Source organism: Chlorocebus sabaeus, chromosome 6 (assembly GCF_047675955.1).
Source record: "Chlorocebus sabaeus isolate Y175 chromosome 6, mChlSab1.0.hap1, whole genome shotgun sequence".
In the NCBI taxonomy this organism is placed as follows: Eukaryota; Metazoa; Chordata; class Mammalia; order Primates; family Cercopithecidae; genus Chlorocebus; species Chlorocebus sabaeus.
Window position 1 is genome coordinate 13,968,797 of NC_132909.1, and position 20,382 is coordinate 13,989,178.

Below are 20,382 nucleotides of genomic sequence, written 5' to 3' on the forward strand. Positions count from 1 at the left end.
TGCATGTTGCTTTATTGCACTTTGCAAATATTGCAATTTTTACAAATTGAGATTTGTGGTAACCCTGCATTGAGCAAGTACATTGTCTCTGTTTTTCAACAGCGTGTGCTCGCTCTGTCTCTGTGTCACATTTTTGTAATTCTAGCAGTATTTAAAACTTTTCCAGCCGGGCGCGGTGGCTCAAGCCTGTAATCCCAGCACTTTGGGAGGCCGAGACGGGCGGATCACGAGGTCAGGAGATCAAGACCATCCTGGCTAACCTGGTGAAACCCCGTCTCTACTAAAACATACAAAAAAAAATCTAGCCGGGCGAGGTGGCGGGCGCCTGTAGTCCCAGCTACTCGGGAGGCTGAGGCAGGAGAATGGCGTAAACCCGGGAGGCGGAGCTTGCAGTGAGCTGAGATCCGGCCACTGCACTCCAGCCTGGGCGACAGAGCGAGACTCCGCCTCAAAAAAAAAAAAAAAAAAAAAAAAAAAAAAAAAAAAAAACTTTTCCATTATTTTTACGGTGACTCTGATCAGGGTCCTTGATGTTACTGTTGTAATTGCTTTGGGACACCATGAGCCACACTCATATAAGATGGTGAACTGAATGAATATATGTTCTGTGTCTTCTGACTGCTCCACCAACCAGCTATTCCTGTCTCTCTTCCTCTCTTTGTGACTCCCTATTTCCTAAAACACAACAATATTGAAATCAGGCCAATTAGTAGCCCTACAATGGCCTCTAAGTGTTCAAATGAAAGGAAGAGTCCTCCATTTTTCACTTTTAATCAAAAGCTAGAAGTGATTAAGCTTAGTGAGGAAGGCATGTCAAAAGCCAAGATGGGCCAAAAGCTAGACCTCTTGTGCCAAACAGTCTAGTTGTGAATGCAAAGGAAAAGTTCTTGAAGGAAATGAAAAGTGCTACTCGAGTCATATGGAGATACTGCTGATATGGAGAAAGATTAGTGGTCCAGATAAAAGATCAAGCCAGCCACAAAATTCCCTTAGGCCAAAGCCAGAGCAAAGACCTAACTCTCTTCAATTTTGTGAAGTCTGAGAGATGTGAGGAAGCTACAGAAGAATGGTTGGATGCTAGCATGGCTTGGTTCATAAGATTTAAGGAAAAAAGTCATCTCCATAACATAAAAGTGCAAGGTGAAGCAGCAAGTGCTCATGTATACGCTGCAGCCAGTTGTTCAGAAGATCTGGCTAAGATAATTGATGAAGGTGGCTACGTTAAACAAAAGATTTTCCATGTAGACAAAACAGCCTTCTGTTGGAAGAAGATGCCATCTAGGACTTTCATAGCTAGAGAGAAGTCAATGCCTGGCTTCAAAGGGCAGGCTGACTCTCTTGTTAGAGGCTAATGCAGCCGGTGACTGTAAGTTGAAGGCAATACTCATTTACCATTCTGAAAATCCTAGTGCCCTTAAGAATTGTGCTAAATCTGCTCTGCCTGTGCTCTAGAAATGGGACTGTTGTGCCAAAGCCTGAATGACAGCACATCTGTTTATGGCATGGTTTACTCAATATTTTAAACCCACTGTTGAGACCCACTGCTCAGAAAGAAAAAAAAAAAGATTCAAAATATGACTGCTGATTGACATTGCACCTGGTCACCCAGGAACTCTGATGGGGATGTATGGAAAAGATAAATTTTGCTTTCATGCCTACTACCACAACATCCACCCTGCAGCCCATGGATCAAGGATTAATTTCAACCTTCAAGTTTTTTTTTTTTTAGGAAATACATTTCATAAAACTCTAGCTGCCATAGATTGTGATTTCTCTAATGGATCTAGGCAAAGTGAATTGAAAAGCTTCTGGAATGGATTTAACATTCTGGATGCCATTAAGAACATTCCTGATTCATAGAAAGAGGTCAAAATGTTTAACAGGAGTTTGGAAGAAGCTGATTCCCACCCTCACAGATGACTTTGAGGGGTTCAAGACTTGAGTGGAGGAAGTAACTGCAGATGTGGCAAAAATAGCAAGAGAACTTAAATTAGACATGGAGCCTGAAGATGTGGCTGAATTTCTGCAATCTCATGATAAAACTTTAATGGATGAGGAGTTGCTTCTTACGGATGAGCAGTTAAAGTGGTTTCTTGAGATGGAATCTACTCCTGGTGAAAATGCTGTGAATGTTGTTGAAATGAAAGCAAATAATTTTGAATAGCACACAAGTTTAGTTGATAAAGCAGCAGCAGGGTTGGAAAAGATTGACCCCAATTTTGAAAAAAGATCCCCTGTGAATAAAATGCTACCAAACAGGATCGCATGCTACAGAGAAATCTTTTGGAAAGGAAGAGTCAATTGATGTGGCAAACTTCATTATTGTCTTTTTTTTTTTTTTTTTTTTTTTTTGGAAGACAGAGTCTTGCTCTGTCACCCAGACTGGAGTGCAGTGGCATAATCTCGGCTCGCTGCAACCTCTGCCTCCCAGGTTCAAGCGCTTCTTCTGCCTCAGCATCCCAAGTAACTGGGACTACAGCTGTGCACCACCACGCCCAGCTAATTTTTGTATTTTTAGTAGAGACAGAGTTTCACCATGTTGGCTAGAATGGTCTCAATCTTTTGACCTTGTGATCAACCCACCTGGGCCTCTCAAAATGCTAGGATTACAGGCATAAGCCACTGCACTGCACCTGGCCCATTACTGTCTATTTTTAGAAATTGTCATAGCCATCCCACCCTTCAGCAACACTGATCAGTCAGCAGCCATCAACATCAAGGCATTACCTTCCACCAGCAAAAAGATTATCACCCTCTGAAGACTCATATGACCATTAGCATTTTTTAGCAATGAAGTATATTTAAATTAAGGTATGCACCTTATTTTTTAGGCATAATGCTATTACACACTTAATACTACAGTGTAAACATAACTTTTCTATGTACTGGGGAAACCAAAAAATCCATGTGGCTCACTTTACTGCAGCATTCGCTTTATCGTGGTGGTCTGGGGCCAAGCCGGCAATATCTCTATGGTCTGTCTGTATTTGGAAATATTTGAGAACCTCTTCTTTTTGAGTTCTAAGCTAATTGTAAAGGCTCAGAAAATATACATTGTTTTATGTTAATCCTTTGTAATTTATAGATGCTTTATAGCACAGAATGTTATTCTGATAAATATGATGTAATCATTTGAACAGAATGTGTAGTCTGCAGTTTGGGAGTACAATGTTCATTTGGTTTAATTTGGTTAATCTTGTTCAAACTTTTATGCCTTTGTGGATTTATTTTTGGTGTTCCTGTTAGTACTTACCAATAGAGAGTGTTGAAACCTCTAACTTTAATTTAAAATTTGTCTCTTCTTTAATTCTGTTGACATTTATTTTATATTTTTTGAAACTGTTATTAGGTACATACAAATATAGGGCTACCGTTGTATTCTTGCTGAATTGCAGAATATGACCCTCTTTATTACTTACAATACTTCTTGCATTAAAATCTACTTTATCTGTTATTAGTATAGCTATGTCTGTTTTCTTCTGAATACTGTTTGATAGATTTTTCCATGTTTTTAAACACACGTGTCTTTATATGTAGAGAACTTTTCTTGTAAGCAGCCTAATTGATCCTATTTTTCTTTTTAACCTAATCTGATAATATTGGTTTTGAATTGCAATGGTTAGTTCATTTACATTTATTATAATTACTTTGGTTTAAGAATGCCATCTTGCTATATATTTTCTGTTTGTCTCATTCTTTATTTATTTATTTTTTTTTTTTGAGACGGAGTCTGGTTCTGTCACCCAGGCTGGAGTGCAGTGGCCGGATCTCTGCTCACCGCAAGCTCCTCCTCCCGGGTTTACGCCGTTCTCCTGCCTCAGCCTCCGGAGTAGCTGGGACTTCAGGCACCCACCACCTCGCCCGGCTAGTTTTTTGTACTTTTTAGTAGAGACGGGGTTTCACCGTGTTAGCCAGGATGGTCTGGATCTCCTGACCTCGTGATCCGCCCGTCTCGGCCTCCCAAAGTGCTGGGATTACAGGCCTGAGCCACCGCGCCCGGCCTCTTTATTTTTTAAATTGCTCTTTTCCTGACTTTTTTGTATAAATTCAGTTTTTTTAAAATTCCATTTCATCTCCTCTGTCAGTTTGTTGTTGTTGTTTTGGGTTTTTTTTTTTGGAGATGGAATCTCGCTCTTGCCCAGACTGGAGTGCAATGACTCGATCTCGGCTCATTGCAACCTCCACCTCCCAAGTTCAAGCAATTCTCCTGCCTCAGCCTCCCGAGTAGCTGGGATTACAGGCACCCGCCACCATGCCTGGCTCATTTTCATATTTTTAGAAGAGACGAGATTTTCTCATGTTGGCCAGGCTGGTCTCGAGCTCCTGACTTCAGGTGGTCTACCCTCCTTGGCCTCCCAAAGTGCTGGGATTACAGGCATGAGCTACCATGCCTGGCTTTGTCTATCAGGTTTTTCAATTGTACATGTTTGTATAATCTTTTGTTTTATGTATTTATTTTTTGAGACAGGGTCTTACTCTGTTGCCCAGGTTGGAGGGCAGTGGCATAGTCTCGGCTCACTGCAACCTGCGCCTCCCAGGTTCAAGCAGTTCTCCTGCCTCAGACTCCCAAGTAACTGGGATTACAGGCATGCCACCAAGCCCAGCTAATTTTTGTGTTTTTAGTAGAGACAAGGTTTCACCATGTTGGCCAGGCTGACCTCAGGTGATCCACCCACCTCAGCCTCCCGAAGTCCTGGGATTACGGGTGTGAGCCACCACTCCTGGCCGCTGAGATATTATAATATAATATGTGTCTTTAATAGAGTCCCCATAGTGCAAGGACCTTTCAGTAGTCATTAATGGAGGTTAATATGTTAACTCCATTAACCTCCGTGCTCATCATTTTTGCTTTTATTGTCGTTCCTCGATCCTATATTACAAGCCCCATAAAACATTATTATTTTCATTGCTTTAAATAATTCATTTGTTTAGTCATATCAGTCATGTCTTTACTCCATCTACAGCTGTTCATTGCTTGTTTGCATATTCATGCTTCCATCTGGGATTACTTTCCTTTAGCCTAATGCTTTCTTTTAGTATTATATTGTGGATCTATTGATGAAGAATTCTCTTAGCATTTGTTTCAACAAGTATTTAGTTCACCTTTATTTCTGAAAAATTTTTCTCTGGGTATAAAATTCAGAGTTCTCAGTTTTTTTCTTTCAGCACTTTAAAGATATACGTTCCATTCTTTAGGCTATGATAGTTTCTATTGAGAAGTCAACCATTTTTCTTACTGTTTTCTTATAGCTGACAGCTTTTTTTTTTTTAAACGATGTGGTTTTAAGTTATGTTTTTCAATGTTGTTTTTCAGCAGTTTGACTATGATATCTCTAGGTGTGAATTTCCTCATTTTATTTTGATTAGGTTTGACAAGTTTTTTATTTATATATCAAGGTATTTCCTGAGCTTTGGAATGTTTTTGTTCATTATTTCTTTAAATAATTTTTCTGTCCCATTCTCTCATTTTCTTCTAGATGTTCAGTGTCACATTTTCACTGTTTCTTGAATTTTTCTTTTCAATTGTGTTCTCTTTTTTTCCCCTCTCTGCATAAGATTGTCGTTAATTTGAGGCGCAGTGCATTGCCTCAGACTTGTAATTCCAGCTACTTGGGAAGCTGAGGTGTGAGGATCACTTGAGCCCAGCAGTTTGAGGCTGCAGTGAGCTATGATCATACCACTGCACTCCAGCCTGGGTGACAGAATAAGACCCCATCTCTAAAATAATAATAATAAACATAGAGGATTTTTTGAAAGAAAGATCATTGTAAATTTGACTTAATGTTGCATAATAAGCTCTTTTTTTGAGACAGAGTCTCCCTATGTCACCCAGGCTGGAGTGCAGTGGCATGATCTCAGCTCACTGCAACCCCCATTTCCCCAGTTCAAGTGATTCTTCTGCCTCAGCCTTCCAAGTAGCTGGGATTACAGGCGAGTACCACCACACCTGGCTAATTTTTGTATTTCCAGTAGTGACAGGATCTCACTGTGTTGTCCAGGATGGTCTCAAACTCCTGACATCAAATGATCCACCCGCCTTGGCATCCCAAAGTGCTGGGATTACGGGCATGAGCCACTGCACCCAGCCCAATAAGCTCTTAATTAATTTTATAATTCTAAAATATTCATGTGATTGTCTTTTCAGATCTGATACTCTATTGATTTACTCCATTTTGCTCATCTTTTCCTTTCTTTTCTTTAGCATGTTAATCACATTTTCAAGCCCTTGTCTGCTAGCTCCCATATTTGGATTCTTTGTGAGTCTGTTTCTGTTGATATTTTGTTTTCTTCTGCTCATTAGTAACTTTTTCCTGTTTTTTTCATGTTTAGCAGTTATCATGTGTTGGCATAATCTATTACATGTTATAGAGACTCTGGATTATGTTATCTTCCTTTAATGAGTCTACTTCAGGGTTTTTCACCCTTGACACTGCTGACATATTTGGCTACCTAATTCTTTGTTTTAGGGACTTTCCTGTGCATTGTACATTGTTTAGCAGCATCCCTGGTCTCTTCCCACTAGATACCTTAACACCTCTGCCTACATGATGACAACCAAATGTGTCTCCAGGCATTGCCAAATGTTCTCTTAAGAACAAATTCACTGCCTGTTCAGAACCAGTGATCTACACAATGGTTTTTAATATCTACCTTATTTTCCATTATGTGAATACACAGTCGTTTATTTAACTACCCATCTATGTATCTTTAGATTTTTCTCCAGCTTTTTTCATTACAACTAATATGTATCATCACATTCCTTTATACATCTTCAAGCACATTTTATAATTATTTCCTTTGGACAGTCTCAGAAATGACCTTACATGGTTAAGTTCTTCTTATGCGGAGATTTGCTTACATGTATTAATGCCCTTGATTTTCACAAGTCTACAGGACACCATAAGAATACACTTTGCCCTACAACCTCACTAATATGTGGTACATCATCAACCTTTTAAATCTGACAACTAAATGCCTGTAAAATGACAGTATCTTATTGCTTATAAACATCATCTCTTCAGTAAAGTTACGTATCTTTTGGCAGGTGATGCTTGATTACCTAGCTTTGGCTTCTCTGAACTCTGCTTCTCTGGTAGAGGATACCTGAAGAGATCTAGCATTTCTAAAACCATGGCCCAGGTGAGTGGAGGTCTCTTTTGCTTTTCTGACATATTGTGATTTTTTAATTCATGTAATATTTTCATTTTTTATCCTGAAACCTCCTATCTCAGAAAGCTGTCTCTTGGAACCTATTTCACATTCCTCCTCATTTGCCCTCCTTTTTTGAACTGATTTTCACAATCTTCTGTATGTTCAGTCTTCTCTCAAGAGCAGTGAACTAGTGACTTTTTCTTTGCCTACTCATAAATCTTGCATCCTCCTGTGCACTTTCATAATTTTCTGAGCCCTTCTTGCCTTTTAAAAATTGCATGGCAGTATTTTAGAATTTTCTGAACTCTTTTACTACTAACAGATACACTTTTAGTTTATCACTATTTTTAATATAGATGTCCTCTCCCTACCCCTATTATTGGAAAATAGCATTTTTTTCATTTTCTTCCAGACCTTGATTTCACAACTGAAAGTGACAAGTTGTCTTCAGAAAAAAGAAATTATGAGGTAAATGCATACCATCAGGAGACACTGAAAAGAAAGAAAACCTTAAACCTTATGAGGTTTATTTTCAGAAATGACTCACGGTACACAATTGAATTTGGGAGACAACAGGGACCTAAAGTGGGATGTTTTAGTCAAGTGATATTCAAAAAACATAAATCCCTTCCCCTACATCAGAGAAATAACACAAGAGAGAAATCATATGAGTGTAAGAAATATAAGAAGGGCTTTAGAAAATATTCACACCTTACTGAACACCCGAGAGACCATACCGGTGTGAGACCCTATGAATGTAATGAATATGGAAAAGCATTTGTAGTTTCCCAGCATTTTATTAGACATCGAAAAATCCTCACTGATTTGAAACCCTATGAATGCAATGGATGTGAGAAGGCCTTTAGGTTTTATTCACAGCTTATTCAGCATCAGATAATTCACACTGGTATGAAACCCTATGAATGTAGGCAATGTGGGAAGTCTTTTAGACTTTATTCTCACCTTACAGAACATCAGAAAATTCATATTGGCTGGAAACCCTTTGAATGTAAGGAATGTGGGGAAACGTTTAGATTATATCGACATATGTGTCTGCATCAGAAAATTCATCGTGGTGTGAAACCCTATAAATGTAAAGAATGTGGAAGGGCTTTTGGTCATCGTTCAAGTCTTTACCAACATAAGAAAATTCATTCTGGTGAGAAACCATATAAATGTGAACAATGTGAAAAGGCCTTTGTTCGCAGCTATCTACTTGTTGAACATCAAAGAAATCATACTGGTGAGAAACCTCATGAATGCATGGAATGTGGAAAGACTTTTAGTAGGGGCTCAAGCCTTCTTAAACATAAGAGAATTCATAGTAGTGAGAAACTCTATGATTGTAAGGATTGCGGAAAGGCCTTTTGTAGAGGCTCTCAACTTACACAGCATCAGAGAATTCATACTGGTGAGAAGCCATATGAATGTAAAGAATGTGGGAAGACTTTTAAGCTTCATTCATATCTTATTCAACATCAGATAATTCATACTGATTTGAAGCCATATGAATGTAAGCAATATGGGAAGGCCTTCAGTCATGTTAGAGACCTTAAGACACATCAGTCAATTCATGCTGGGGAGAAACCCTATGAATGTAAGGAATGTGGAAAAACCTTTAGACTTAATTCTCAACTAATTTATCATCAGACAATTCATACTGGTTTGAAACCCTATATATGTAAAGAATGTAAGAAGGCCTTTCATTCTATCTCAGATCTTTCTCAACATAAGAGAATTCATACTGGTGAAAAACCCTATTAATGTAAAGAATGTGGTAAGGCATTTAATCATAGTGATCGACTTACTCAACATCAGAGAATTCATACTGGTGTGAAACCACACAAATGCAAAGAATCTGGTAAGGCCTTTAGTCATTGCTATCAACTTAGTCAACATCAAAGATTTCACCATGGTGAGAGATTCTTAATGTAATAAGAGGGAAAGCCTTTAGCCATGGCACATCTTTTACTGTTGTCACTATTATGATGCTATAATGAAGTTTTTTTTTTTTTTTTTGAGATGGATTCTCACTCTGTTGCCCAGGCTGGAGTGCAGTGGCACTATCTCGGCTCACTGCAAGCTCCGCCCCCCAGGTTCACGCCATCCTCCTGCCTCAGCCTCCAGAGCAGCTGGGACTACAGGCACCCGCCACCATGCCTGGCTAATTTTTTGTATTTTTTTTTAGTAGAGATGGGGTTTTGCCGTGTAGCCAGGATGGTCTTGATCTCCTGACTTCATGATCCACCTGCCTTGGCCTCCCAAAGTGCTGGGATTACAGGTGTGAGCCACCACGTCCAGCCTATAGAGAAGATTAAACTAGTTAATATAGAATATAAACACTTGGAAAGGCATCTGGCACATAGTATTTGCTTACTAAATATATTATTTTTATGATAATTGTTAGAATTACTAAAAAGAAATTTTATAGAAGGAAGACCTATGAGCGTGATATTTTGAAAATGTTCTATCATCACTTCATATAATTTTTTCTGGACAAAATCCTGTAGAATATATTAAATGAGAAATTTTTGAATTCAAAATTCATACCCCTGAAGATTAATGCTGGAATAAATACTGTGTATTTATTGAATAATGAAAGTATAGCTGTTGAAAATTAGAGAGTGGTTTAAAGAAATTTTTTCACAAATTTTGTAATACAGATAACATACATTTGACATCCTCTACAATTAAAATAAATTAGAAATGAACAGTTAGGTAGCCAAAAGACGGATATTAATTTGGAAAAGTTTCCCCAAGTTTATGAAAATGTTAAGATTTACATACTTAGAGGAAAGGTAACTGTTTACAGTGGTGCAATGAAGGCTTGTTTGCCCTTCACCTAGTTTTAGTACATCTGATGTCTCTCTTTTTTATATGTATATACTAACACATATATACACACAAATACATATATACCCATACATGTCTCATATCTATGTATATACATAGACATATATATCATACTTATTACACATGAATATATATATTACATACATAATTTTTCCTGTTTTTTGAGCGAATGTTTTAGGTATCATTCACCTCTAAAAAGCAACGTACAACTGCTAGGATCAAAATTAATCTTCTAAATGTCTACTTAACTATTGTCACAAAAAATTAAGTAACCCTATAATGTCTTAAAATATTTACTCCATTTGCAGATTTCTTCAATTTTTAAAATAATGGCTTTTAGACTGGCTTTTTTACAAGCCAAGAACTAAACTAATCTCATATATTTTATATGATTATGACTTATTAAGTCTGTTTTAGTCAAGAGCCTACCCTTCATCATTTTGTGACATAGACTTTTTAAAGACTTTAGATTTGACCTAAATAGTGTTGCACATCCTGTGTTTGTCTTATTGTTTCTGAAGGTGTGATTAACTTGTTTCTTTGTCCTCTATATTTACTGTGACCTGGAGGTTATGATTAGAGGCTTGATTGGGTTTCAGATTAAATATTTTTAAAAGACTACTTCATAGATAGTATTGTGTACTTAATATTATAAAATGTCAGGTGGCCTACAAGTGAAACTATGTTTTATCCCTTGATTCATGTATTGACCACCAGCTCCTTCCATGGTATGGGTGAATTTTTTCTTTGCAATTAAATAAGTAATCCATGGAAAGTCATGTTGGAAATTTAAACAGTCTTCTGTATTCTATTTTTAGAGATGGGGTATTGCTATGTTGCCCAGGCTAGAATTCAGTGGCTATTCACAGATGTGATATCGCACACTATAGCCTTGAACTCCTGGGCTAAGGCAATCCTCCTGCCTCAACCTCTGGAGTAGCTGGGACTATAGGCACACAGTGCTACATCCGGTTGCTTAAAGAAATTAAGATGAAAATCCTCATCTTTTATGTTTACCCATATATTTACTATTTCCCATGCTCTTTATTTCTTTCCAGAGATCTGACTTTTTCTCTGGTGTCATTTCCCTACAGTTTGAGGAACTTAACTTAGCATTTCTTGGAGTGAATATCTGCTGGTGATGAATTTTCATAGTTTCTTTTATTGAAATGCCTTTATTTTTTAAGGATTTTTTCTAGCTATAGAATTCTGGGTTGGCAGTTTTTTGGAGATATATGAATATATATGTGTGTATACGCACACACACAAAGAATACACACACATATATATATACTTATAAAGGTAAAGAGATATATATTGTTTCATATATATAAAAATTACTGACTTCCGGTCTTCAGGTCTCCATAGATTGCAAGAAGAAGTCATTTGAATTGTTTTTTCTCTGTATGTAATGTGTCCTTTTTCTCTGGGTGCTTTCCAGATTTTCTTATTACCTTTGGTTTTCAGCTGTTTGAGTATGATGTGCCTAGGTATGGTTTTCTTTGTGTTAATTCTGCTTGGGATACTCTGAGCCTCTGAAACTTGTACACATGTGCCTTTCACCAAATTCCAGAAATTCTTGGCCATTATATCTTCAAATATTTTTTCTGCATTTACTCTACTCATACATTAAGTCTTTTGGTACTGTCCCGCAGGTCACTGTCTTTGTTATTTATCTTCAGTAATTTTTTCCTGTTCTTCAGCTTGGACAACTTCTGTTACTCTATTTTCAAGTTCACTTATTCTTTTTTTTTCTATCATTTCAGTTCTGCTGCCAAGCCTATCTATCAAATTGTTTAATTTCAGATATTGCATTTTTCAGTTCTAGAATTTTCCTTTAGTACTTTTATAGTTCCTATTTCTTTACTAAGATTACCTATTTCTTCATTGCATGCATCTTTTCACAAGGCTTTTGAGTCCTGTTAAAATCCTCTGTATATTGATTCATACTAGAAAAATATATAAAATCATTTTTATGAACTTATACTGTGAAAAGTTTTCATTTCAATGAATGTTCCTATTATTTTGACTAGGTCACAAAAAAAGCTTTTCCTTTCCTTGGAGTTTCAGATTTTGTTTATTCATACGCAATGTGATACTGGTGAGAAAAAAATCACTGTCTTTTTTTCCTTGATTATTAAATGTTTGGGAAACTTTCCTTAAAGGAAGTCTTGAACTGGAGTTCAAAGTACAAGAAATCTTTGTAAATCTCTTACACCATTAAACAGGTGAGCATTGGGAAAGAACATAAGATAAATTGTTCTCTATCTCTGTTTTGTTTTGTTATGTTATGTTTTTTGAGATGGAGTCTTGCTCTATCACCCAGGCTAGAGTGCAGTGGTGTGATCTCAGCTCACTGCAAGCTCCACCTCCCGGGTTCATTCCATTCTCCTGCCTCAGCCTCCCAAGTAGCTGGGACTACAGGTGCCCACCACCACACCTGGCTAATATTTTGTATTTTTAGTAGACACAGGGTTTCACCGTGTTAGCCAGGATGGCCTCGATCTCCTGACCTCATGATCACCCACCTCAGCCTTCCAAAATGCTGGGATTACAGGCATCAGCCACCACGCCTGGCCTCTATGTCTTTTAACAGTTCCATGAAGTAGTCATGATTCATAATATTTACATGTATATACTTCATAGGTATACTCTTTATACAGTAGAGCAAAGCAGTTAGGGAGACATCAGTCTCTTGCATTAAAATTTCAAGGAATTCAGATTTTTAACCCAATACAGCTGGTGTATCATCTATTATGATAGAAATATTTTTTCATACCTAACAGAAATTTTTCTTTGACCGATTGGAATGTAACCTTGTATGGCCACTATGGAGAACAGTATGAAGGCTCCTCAAAAAAACCTATGAAGAGAAGTAACCACACAGTCCAGCAATCACACCCAGACATTTATCAAAGGACAGGATATCCATATATCCAAGAGACATCTACATCCCCATATTTATTGCAACACTATTTATAATAGCTAAGACATGAAATCAACCTGGGTATCCAACAACAAATGAATGGATAAAATGTGGTATATATATACACAGTGGAGTACTAAGCCATAAAAAGAATGAAATTCTGTCATTCACAAGAGTTATTCAAGGTTATAGTCAGAAAACCTTTAGCAAAAATTAATACTGGGGAAATCTATTTCATTTCACTTCATACCAGGAAAAAAAGCAAGAATGTCCTTCATTACTGCTTCTTTTAAATTAGTAGTAGAGCTCCTGTCCAACACTTTAAAGCAGTGGTTCCCAACCTTTTTAAAGGCACCAGGGACCGATTTCCTGGAAGACAATTTTTCCGTGCTCTGGGGCCAGGGAAGGGATAGTTTTGGGATGACTCAAGCACATTACATTTATTGTGCACTTTATTTCTATTACTGTTGCATTATAATATATAATGAAATAATTATATAACTCACCATAATGTAGAATCAGTGGGAGCCCTGAGCTTGATTTCCTGCAAATAGACAGTCCCATCTGGGGGTGATGGGAGACACTGACAGATCATCAGGCATTAGATTTTCATAAAGAACACACAACCTAGAACTTTTGCATGCACATTTCATGATAGGGTTCATGCTACTATGACAATTAAATGCCTCCACTGATCTGACAGAAGGGGGACCTTAGTAATGTGAGTGATGGGGAGTGGCTATAACTACAGATGAACTTTGCTTGCTCTCCTACTGCTTACCTCCTGCTGTGTGGCCCACTTCCTAACAGTCTTGGGGACCTCTGCTTTAAAGCAATAAAAAGAGGGCCAGACATGGCGGCTCATGCATGTAATCCCAACACTTTGGGAGGCTGAGGCAGGAGGATATCTTGAGTTTGAGACTAGTCCAGGCAACATAGGGAGACCCTGTCTCTACAAAAAGTTTAAAGACCAGTCAGGCATGGTGGCCTGTGCCTGTAGTCCCAGCTACTCGGGAGGCTGAGGTGGAAAGACCAATGGAGCCCAGGAGTTTGAGGCTGCAGTGAGCTATGATCATACCACTGCACTCCAGCCTGGGCAACAGAGCAAGACCCTGTCTCAAAAAAATATATAAATAAAGCCAGAGAAAGAAAATACATAAAAAGAACACGATAAAATTAATCTTTTAGATAATATAATAAACTAAGAAAACACCAAAAAATCATCAGATAAATTATTAGAACTAATATGAGACTTCAGAAAAGGTATGGATTCAGGGCTTTTGCCCATGCCTTTTGGATGCCACTTACAGTCTTGGCAAGCCAGATCTAGAGGTTTGTGGGAAGCCTTTATACAGAACTTACAGGCAGTGCATTAACCATGCTACATGTTTTCACTCATATAATACCCTCCACAGTGCTATGACATAGTTATACTATTGTTATATCTCTATTATAGATACTAAAGATTAAGTGACTTGAGATTAAGACATTAAGTAAACTACTAGTAAGTGGTGGAGGTTTAGTCTCTAAGACAATGCCCTCAACCACTGTACTATTTTGTGTGGCGTGAGTTCCAGAATCAAAGAATAAGGGTTGATTCCTTCACACTACATTCAAATTACCAGAAGTTAATTAAATCCAAGAAGTAATATTATTCCAAATTGCATCCTTATAAATATTAGGTTCCTCAGTGCATTTAACTCCACTTTGGTCCTCACATATTTTCCTTCCCTAAATATGAGAAACTCATACTATTCAGAGCCTTGAGTTTTATTCTCTAAAGGAGGCAGCAGTACTCCACCTCTATTTAGAGTCTAAATATGAATCAATCCATTTTCTCTTTTATTCCTTTAACAAACATTTGAGCATCTTCTCTGAGCCATACATTTCTCTAGATACTGGAGATACAATGATAGCAAGAGAAGCATATTCCCTGATCCTGTGGAACTTATAACTAAGAGTGTAGACAATCAGCATGGGGACAAATAATGTCACTTTCTCTGACACATTATTTAAAATCAAAGACTGCCTGGCCAGGCACGGTAGCTCAAGCCTGTAATCCCAGCACTTTGGGAGGCTAAGGTAGGTGATCACTTGAGGTCAGGAGTTCAAGACCAGCCTAACCAACACGGTGAAACCCCATTTCTACTAAAAATACAAAAATTAGCGGGACGTGGTGGCACATGCTTGTAATCTCAGCTACTCGGGAGGCTAAGGCAGGAAAACTGCTTGAACTCAGGAAACAGAGGTTGCAGTGAGCTGAGATCGTGCGACTACACTCCAACACAGGCAACAGAGCAAGACTCCATCTCAAAAAATTAAATAAATAAATACATAAAATAAAAGAATGTCACTTAGTGTTTGGTGCAATGAGGAAAATTTTTTAAATAATCCGAAAGAGTGTAACTGACAGAAGGGTGGGGCTAGTCAAGTGGGTGGTCAAGAAAGACCTGTTCAATCAGGTGGCATTTGGGCAGAGACCTGAATTACAAGAAGTCTGTGAAGAACCGAGGAGTGGCCAACAGAGTGGCCGGCAAGTGATAGATAGCTTGCTATTTTTTAAGGAACAGAAATGCTTCATCCTGGATGGAGTATAGTAGACCATGGCAGGCAGTGAGGGGAGGGGAGTCATAGAAATAATGCCAGAATCCTGTACTCAAGACCATGTATGACCTGTAGGAATTAATGATGAGTTTAAATTTGATTCCAACTGTGATTGGAAGCCTTTGGAGGGGCTTAGCACTAGAGACACTTAAACAACAACAAAAGAAATAATGCATCAATATAAAATTAGCTTGTTAATCTTGCTTCCATCTCATCATGAAATTTGAAACCCCTAAGTTTGTGCCCCCCCCCAAAAAAAAACCCCACTGACATTCTCTCTAGAACACAAGGCCTGGAGCCACTGTTGCAATGGGAAATTATGTGGAAAAATAATTTCACCTCTATGTACCTATTTATCCTTATTTCACTAAACCCACCCATTATTTGTTTCCTGAATCCCAGGGGTAGAGAGTCATCGTTACTCCCAACTCTCTCATCCTCATCCCATTGCTCTGTAAAGATAATAAGGGATCAAGGACAGAAAGAAGGATATTTCAAATCCCTTCAAAATTTTGTTTTTCAGTTGGATACAGGAATGGAAGTGTATACAGAGAGAAGGCATCTCAGAGAGCCTCTATAAGGAAGATAGATTCCCATTCCTGCTAAATGCCAATTTGCAATTTTGCAAAGTAATTTTTAAGCACAACTGCAGCTTAAAAGCACACTATTCCCTGGTACACACATCACTGCACTTCTTTTAGAAAAGAGTCGGATTCCTTTACCATTTATGCCCCCCAGAGACTGGAGGGCATTTTCCCCCTAGAAAAAGCCTCTAGTTGATCCTGAATCTCTGCTCATTGTAGAGTTCTTGACTTTTGACTGTTTCTGTCCTGGCACAGGACTGTGTGCAGGATAAATGTCCCCACCCAAAACATTAACCTACAAATTACAGAAATTGAAGATATGGTTTTTGTAATATGAGTCCCTGATGCAGACTGGAAACTTTTAGTAACATCCCAAGAGGAAATGTAGAAAGAATACATAGGCATCGTGCCCAAGTTTGCACAGACAGAAAATTAGCTTTGCTTTGAGCACACTGCTTTGCTTTTAGTTTAATAAGCTGTACTATGGAGATGGGGCAGTGACGCACAGATTTTCCACTGTTGAATGACCACCCCAACATTCACTGTAAATTCTCTCTAGAAGTCTGCAGCTGTAGAAATAATTCCAAAACTAACACGCACAGACAAGACATGTTCTCCTAAAATCTTTCTCCTTCTCACTCAAACCAAAATGGTCAGATTTTCTCCTTTCTTCCTGTTTTTATCCCCACAATTATTCATGAACAGACATACTTCGTGACTTTAATCATTCTGCTACAAGCCGTAAGACTCATTTTAAGCAATATTAATATAGAATCATTTACTCAACTGTTTTGCTATTGTTAAACGTGTACAAAATAGATATAAATTTTATATATTCATGTAACAACCAGGAACTTTTTTTTTTTCTTTTTTTGAGACAGAGTCTCGCTCTGTCGCCCAGGCTGGAGTGCAGTGTGGCGCGATCTCGGCTCACTGCAAGCACCGCCTCCCAGGTTCACACCATTCTCCTGCTTCAGCCTCCCGAGTAACTGGGACTACAGGCTCCCACCACCACGCCCAGCTAATGTTTTGTATTTTTAGTAGAGAAGGGGTTTCACCATGTTAGCCAGGAAAGTCTCCATCTCCTGACCTTTGTGATCCGCCCTCCTCGGCCTCCCAATGTGCTGGAATTACAGGCGTGAGCTACTGCGCCCGGCCCAACCGGGAACATTTTTATAGTAAAGGTTTATATTTTCCAGTTGACTAAAGTCATGGGAATAAACTATTCTCAATGAAACCATTAACTGTTTCTCAGTTGCCCCCCACAGTGGAATGTGTTGACTCACAGTGATGCCAGTAATGTTCGTATGAATCTGGTAGCTTAGGGTATTTGCCCACAATTCTTCCCTTACTCTCCGCCCTTGGCAGAGCTTATCCCTGCCCCATTGGTGTTGGGCTTGGCCATGTGTCTAGTCAACAGAATTTGGGTGGATTACAATGGATATAGATACTTTAAACATGCTTTGGCTCAGTCTCTTGTGTTTCTGCCGTCTACTATGAAAAGAACATGCCTAGGAACCTGCTGGCCAAGAATAGGGAGACACCAAAAACTGAAAGGTAGAATAAAATCCTTTCAACCACGTGAATTACTTCCAAGTCACCTCTTCAAAGAAAGCAAGTGGAAGGGGTTTTCCACCAAAATGAATGAGTAGAAAACAAGAAATTCAGTAGAGGAGAGAGGTGAAGAGAATCCCAGTGGTGATGGTGGTGGAGGCCACAATATCTCTTGTGCACCAGGCAGAGATCTGGGCAAACAGTTCAGAATGAACCATATTTTTAAAATGTGGCCAAGGACACTGCAGACCCTTCCTCCACAGTAAACACTTGGGTACAGTGAAAATAAATTGAACCAAAATTTTTATTGATGAAATCCATAATGACCCTGGTATATGACTAACACTGAATTATGAGATATTAAAGGAATACTTTCAAATCTTGAATGTCTACTCTAAGGCAATGTACTCTGCTATTTACATGGACTATCTGCTCAAGAACACAGAAGAGGCTGGAAAGTGTAGTCGTCTCTGAAATGGATGATTTTATAGCTTCAGAAAAGGTGAGAGATAAGATTTTTGTTTCTTTTGAATTTAGTGCTATGTATGTGTGCTGTAAAAATGAACTGAGGCTGGGTGTGGTGGTTCACACCTGTAATCCCAGCACTTTGGGAGGTGGAGGCAGGTGGATCACTTGAGGCCAGGAATTCAAGACCAGCCTGGCCTACATGGCGAAACCCTGTCTCTACTAAAAATGCAAAAATTAGCTGGGCACGGTGGTGCACACTTGTAGTCCCAGCTACTTGGGAGGCTGAGGCAGGAGAATCGCTTGAACCCGGGAGGCAGAGGTTGCAGTGAGATCACGCCACTGTACTCCAGCCTAGGTGACAGAGAGAGACTCCGTCTCAAAAAAAAAAAAAAAAAAAAAAAAAAAATGAGTAAATATGTTCACCCTGTGGGGAAAAGAAAGAGAGATCAGACTGTTACTGCGTCTATGTAGAAAGAAGTAGACTTAAGAGACTCCATTTTGTTCTGTACTTAGAGAAATTCTTCTGCCTTGAGATGCTGTTAATCTGTAACCCTAGCCCCAACCCTGTACTTGCAGAGACATGTGCTGTGTTGACTCAAGGTTTAATGGATTTAGAGCTGTGCAGGATGTTCTTTGTTTAAAAAGTGCTTGAAGGCAGTATGCTTGGTAAAAGTCATCACCATTCTCTAATCTCAAGTACCCAGGGACACAATACACTGCGGAAGGCCGCAGGGACCTTTGCCTAGGAAAGCCAGGTATTGTCCAAGGTTTCTCCCCATGTGATAGCCTGAGATATGGCCTCATGGGAAGGGAAAGACCTGACTGTCCCCCAGCCCGACACCCGTAATGGGTCTGTGCTGAGGAGGATTAGTGAAAGAGGAAGGCCTCTCTGCAGTTGAGATAAGAGGAAGGCATCTGTCTCCTGCTTATCCCTGGGAATAGAATGTCTCAGTGTAAAATCCAATAGTATGTTCTATTTACTGAGATAGGAGAAAATCGCCTTAGGGCTGGAGGTGAGACATGCTGGCAGCACTACTGCTCTTTCTTGCACCGAGATGTCTGTGCGCGTGCACATCAAGGCACAGCACCTTTCCTTAAACTTATTTATGACACAGAGACCTTTGTTCACATGTTTTCCTGCTGACCCTCTCCTCACTATTACCCTGTTGTCCTGCCACATCCCCCTCTCCGAGATGGTAGAGATAGTAATCAATAAATACTGAGGGAACTCAGAGACCAGAGCCGGCACGCGGGTCCTCCCGTATGCTGAGCACCGGTCCCCTGGGCCCACTGTTCTTTCTCTATATTTTGTCTCTGTGCCTTATTGCTTTTCTCAGTCTCTCATCCCACCTGACGAGAAACACCCACAGGTTTTGGAGGGGCTGGCCCCCTTCACACCCAAATTCCAATTACACCTTGGTTTCATTTCCACATTGTAAATCTTGGCCTTCTCAGTCTTCAGGTTAACTAACAGAATTCCAGAAATTAAGCGTAGACTCCTCTGAGTCTGGAAGAAAAAATACTTAACAAGGTTAGACGAAACATATTTTCCCTGTCCCCTAAATCTACAATCAGATAATATTCTACATCACAAAAAATTCCTAGTAAATGTTCTAACAATATAGACTTTATATTTCAGGATTTCTGCTTTTAAAAATTAACATTAAGGCTGGGCGCAGTGGCTCATACCTGTAATCCCAGTACTTTGGGAGGCCGAGGCGGGCAGATCACCTGAGGTCGGGAGTTCGAGACCAGCCTGATCAACATGGAGAAACCCGTCTCTACTAAAAATACAAAATTAGCCAGGCGTGGTGGCACATGCTTGTAATCCCAGCTACTCGGGAGGCTGAGGCAGGAGAATTGCTTGAACCTGTGAGGCGGAGGTTGTGGTGAGCTGAGATTGCGCCATTGCATTCTAGCCTGGGCAACAAGAGCGAAACTCCGTCTCAAAAAAAAAAAAAAAAATTAACATTAATCTCTAAAAAGCTGAAATTATGTTTGGTGGTCTTAATATATACATTTAATTTAAATTGTCTTATGAAATTTATACATATTTGTAATTTTACTTTTTAAAATAAAGGATCACTTGTTATGTCTCACATATATATAAATAGCTAATGAAACTTAAGAGTCTGATTTTTTATTTAAATAAAACCTTTCAGAGTCTATGGTTAATTTAAAATAATACCAATGATTATTTCAGGAATTACATATAACCCATTTTAGCAACTAAAAGCAGAT

The 20,382-nt window shown here is 38.9% G+C and overlaps 1 protein-coding gene and 1 non-coding gene across 5 annotated transcripts in view; both read left to right on the top strand.

Annotated features, from left to right (window-relative positions):
* The window catches only part of LOC103234806 (uncharacterized), a 33,010-nt gene that overhangs the window by 4,753 nt on the left and 7,875 nt on the right, over positions 1 to 20,382 (top strand). For 2 of the 4 annotated variants that reach the window (XR_012093144.1, XR_012093145.1), the window contains exons 3-4: positions 7,046 to 7,140; positions 7,565 to 7,620. This is a non-coding gene — a transcript (uncharacterized protein). Of the gene's footprint in view, positions 1 to 7,045; positions 7,141 to 7,564; positions 7,621 to 11,063; positions 11,188 to 18,072; positions 18,171 to 20,382 lie in introns of those variants that run through there. The other 2 variants (XR_012093147.1, XR_012093146.1) reach the window with 2 other exon arrangements.
* On the top strand, positions 7,672 to 9,189 carry ZNF404 (zinc finger protein 404). Its single transcript, XM_073017204.1, has one exon. It carries the CDS (start codon positions 7,672 to 7,674, stop codon positions 8,914 to 8,916), a length of 1,245 nt encoding a protein of 414 aa, XP_072873305.1. The 3' UTR covers positions 8,917 to 9,189.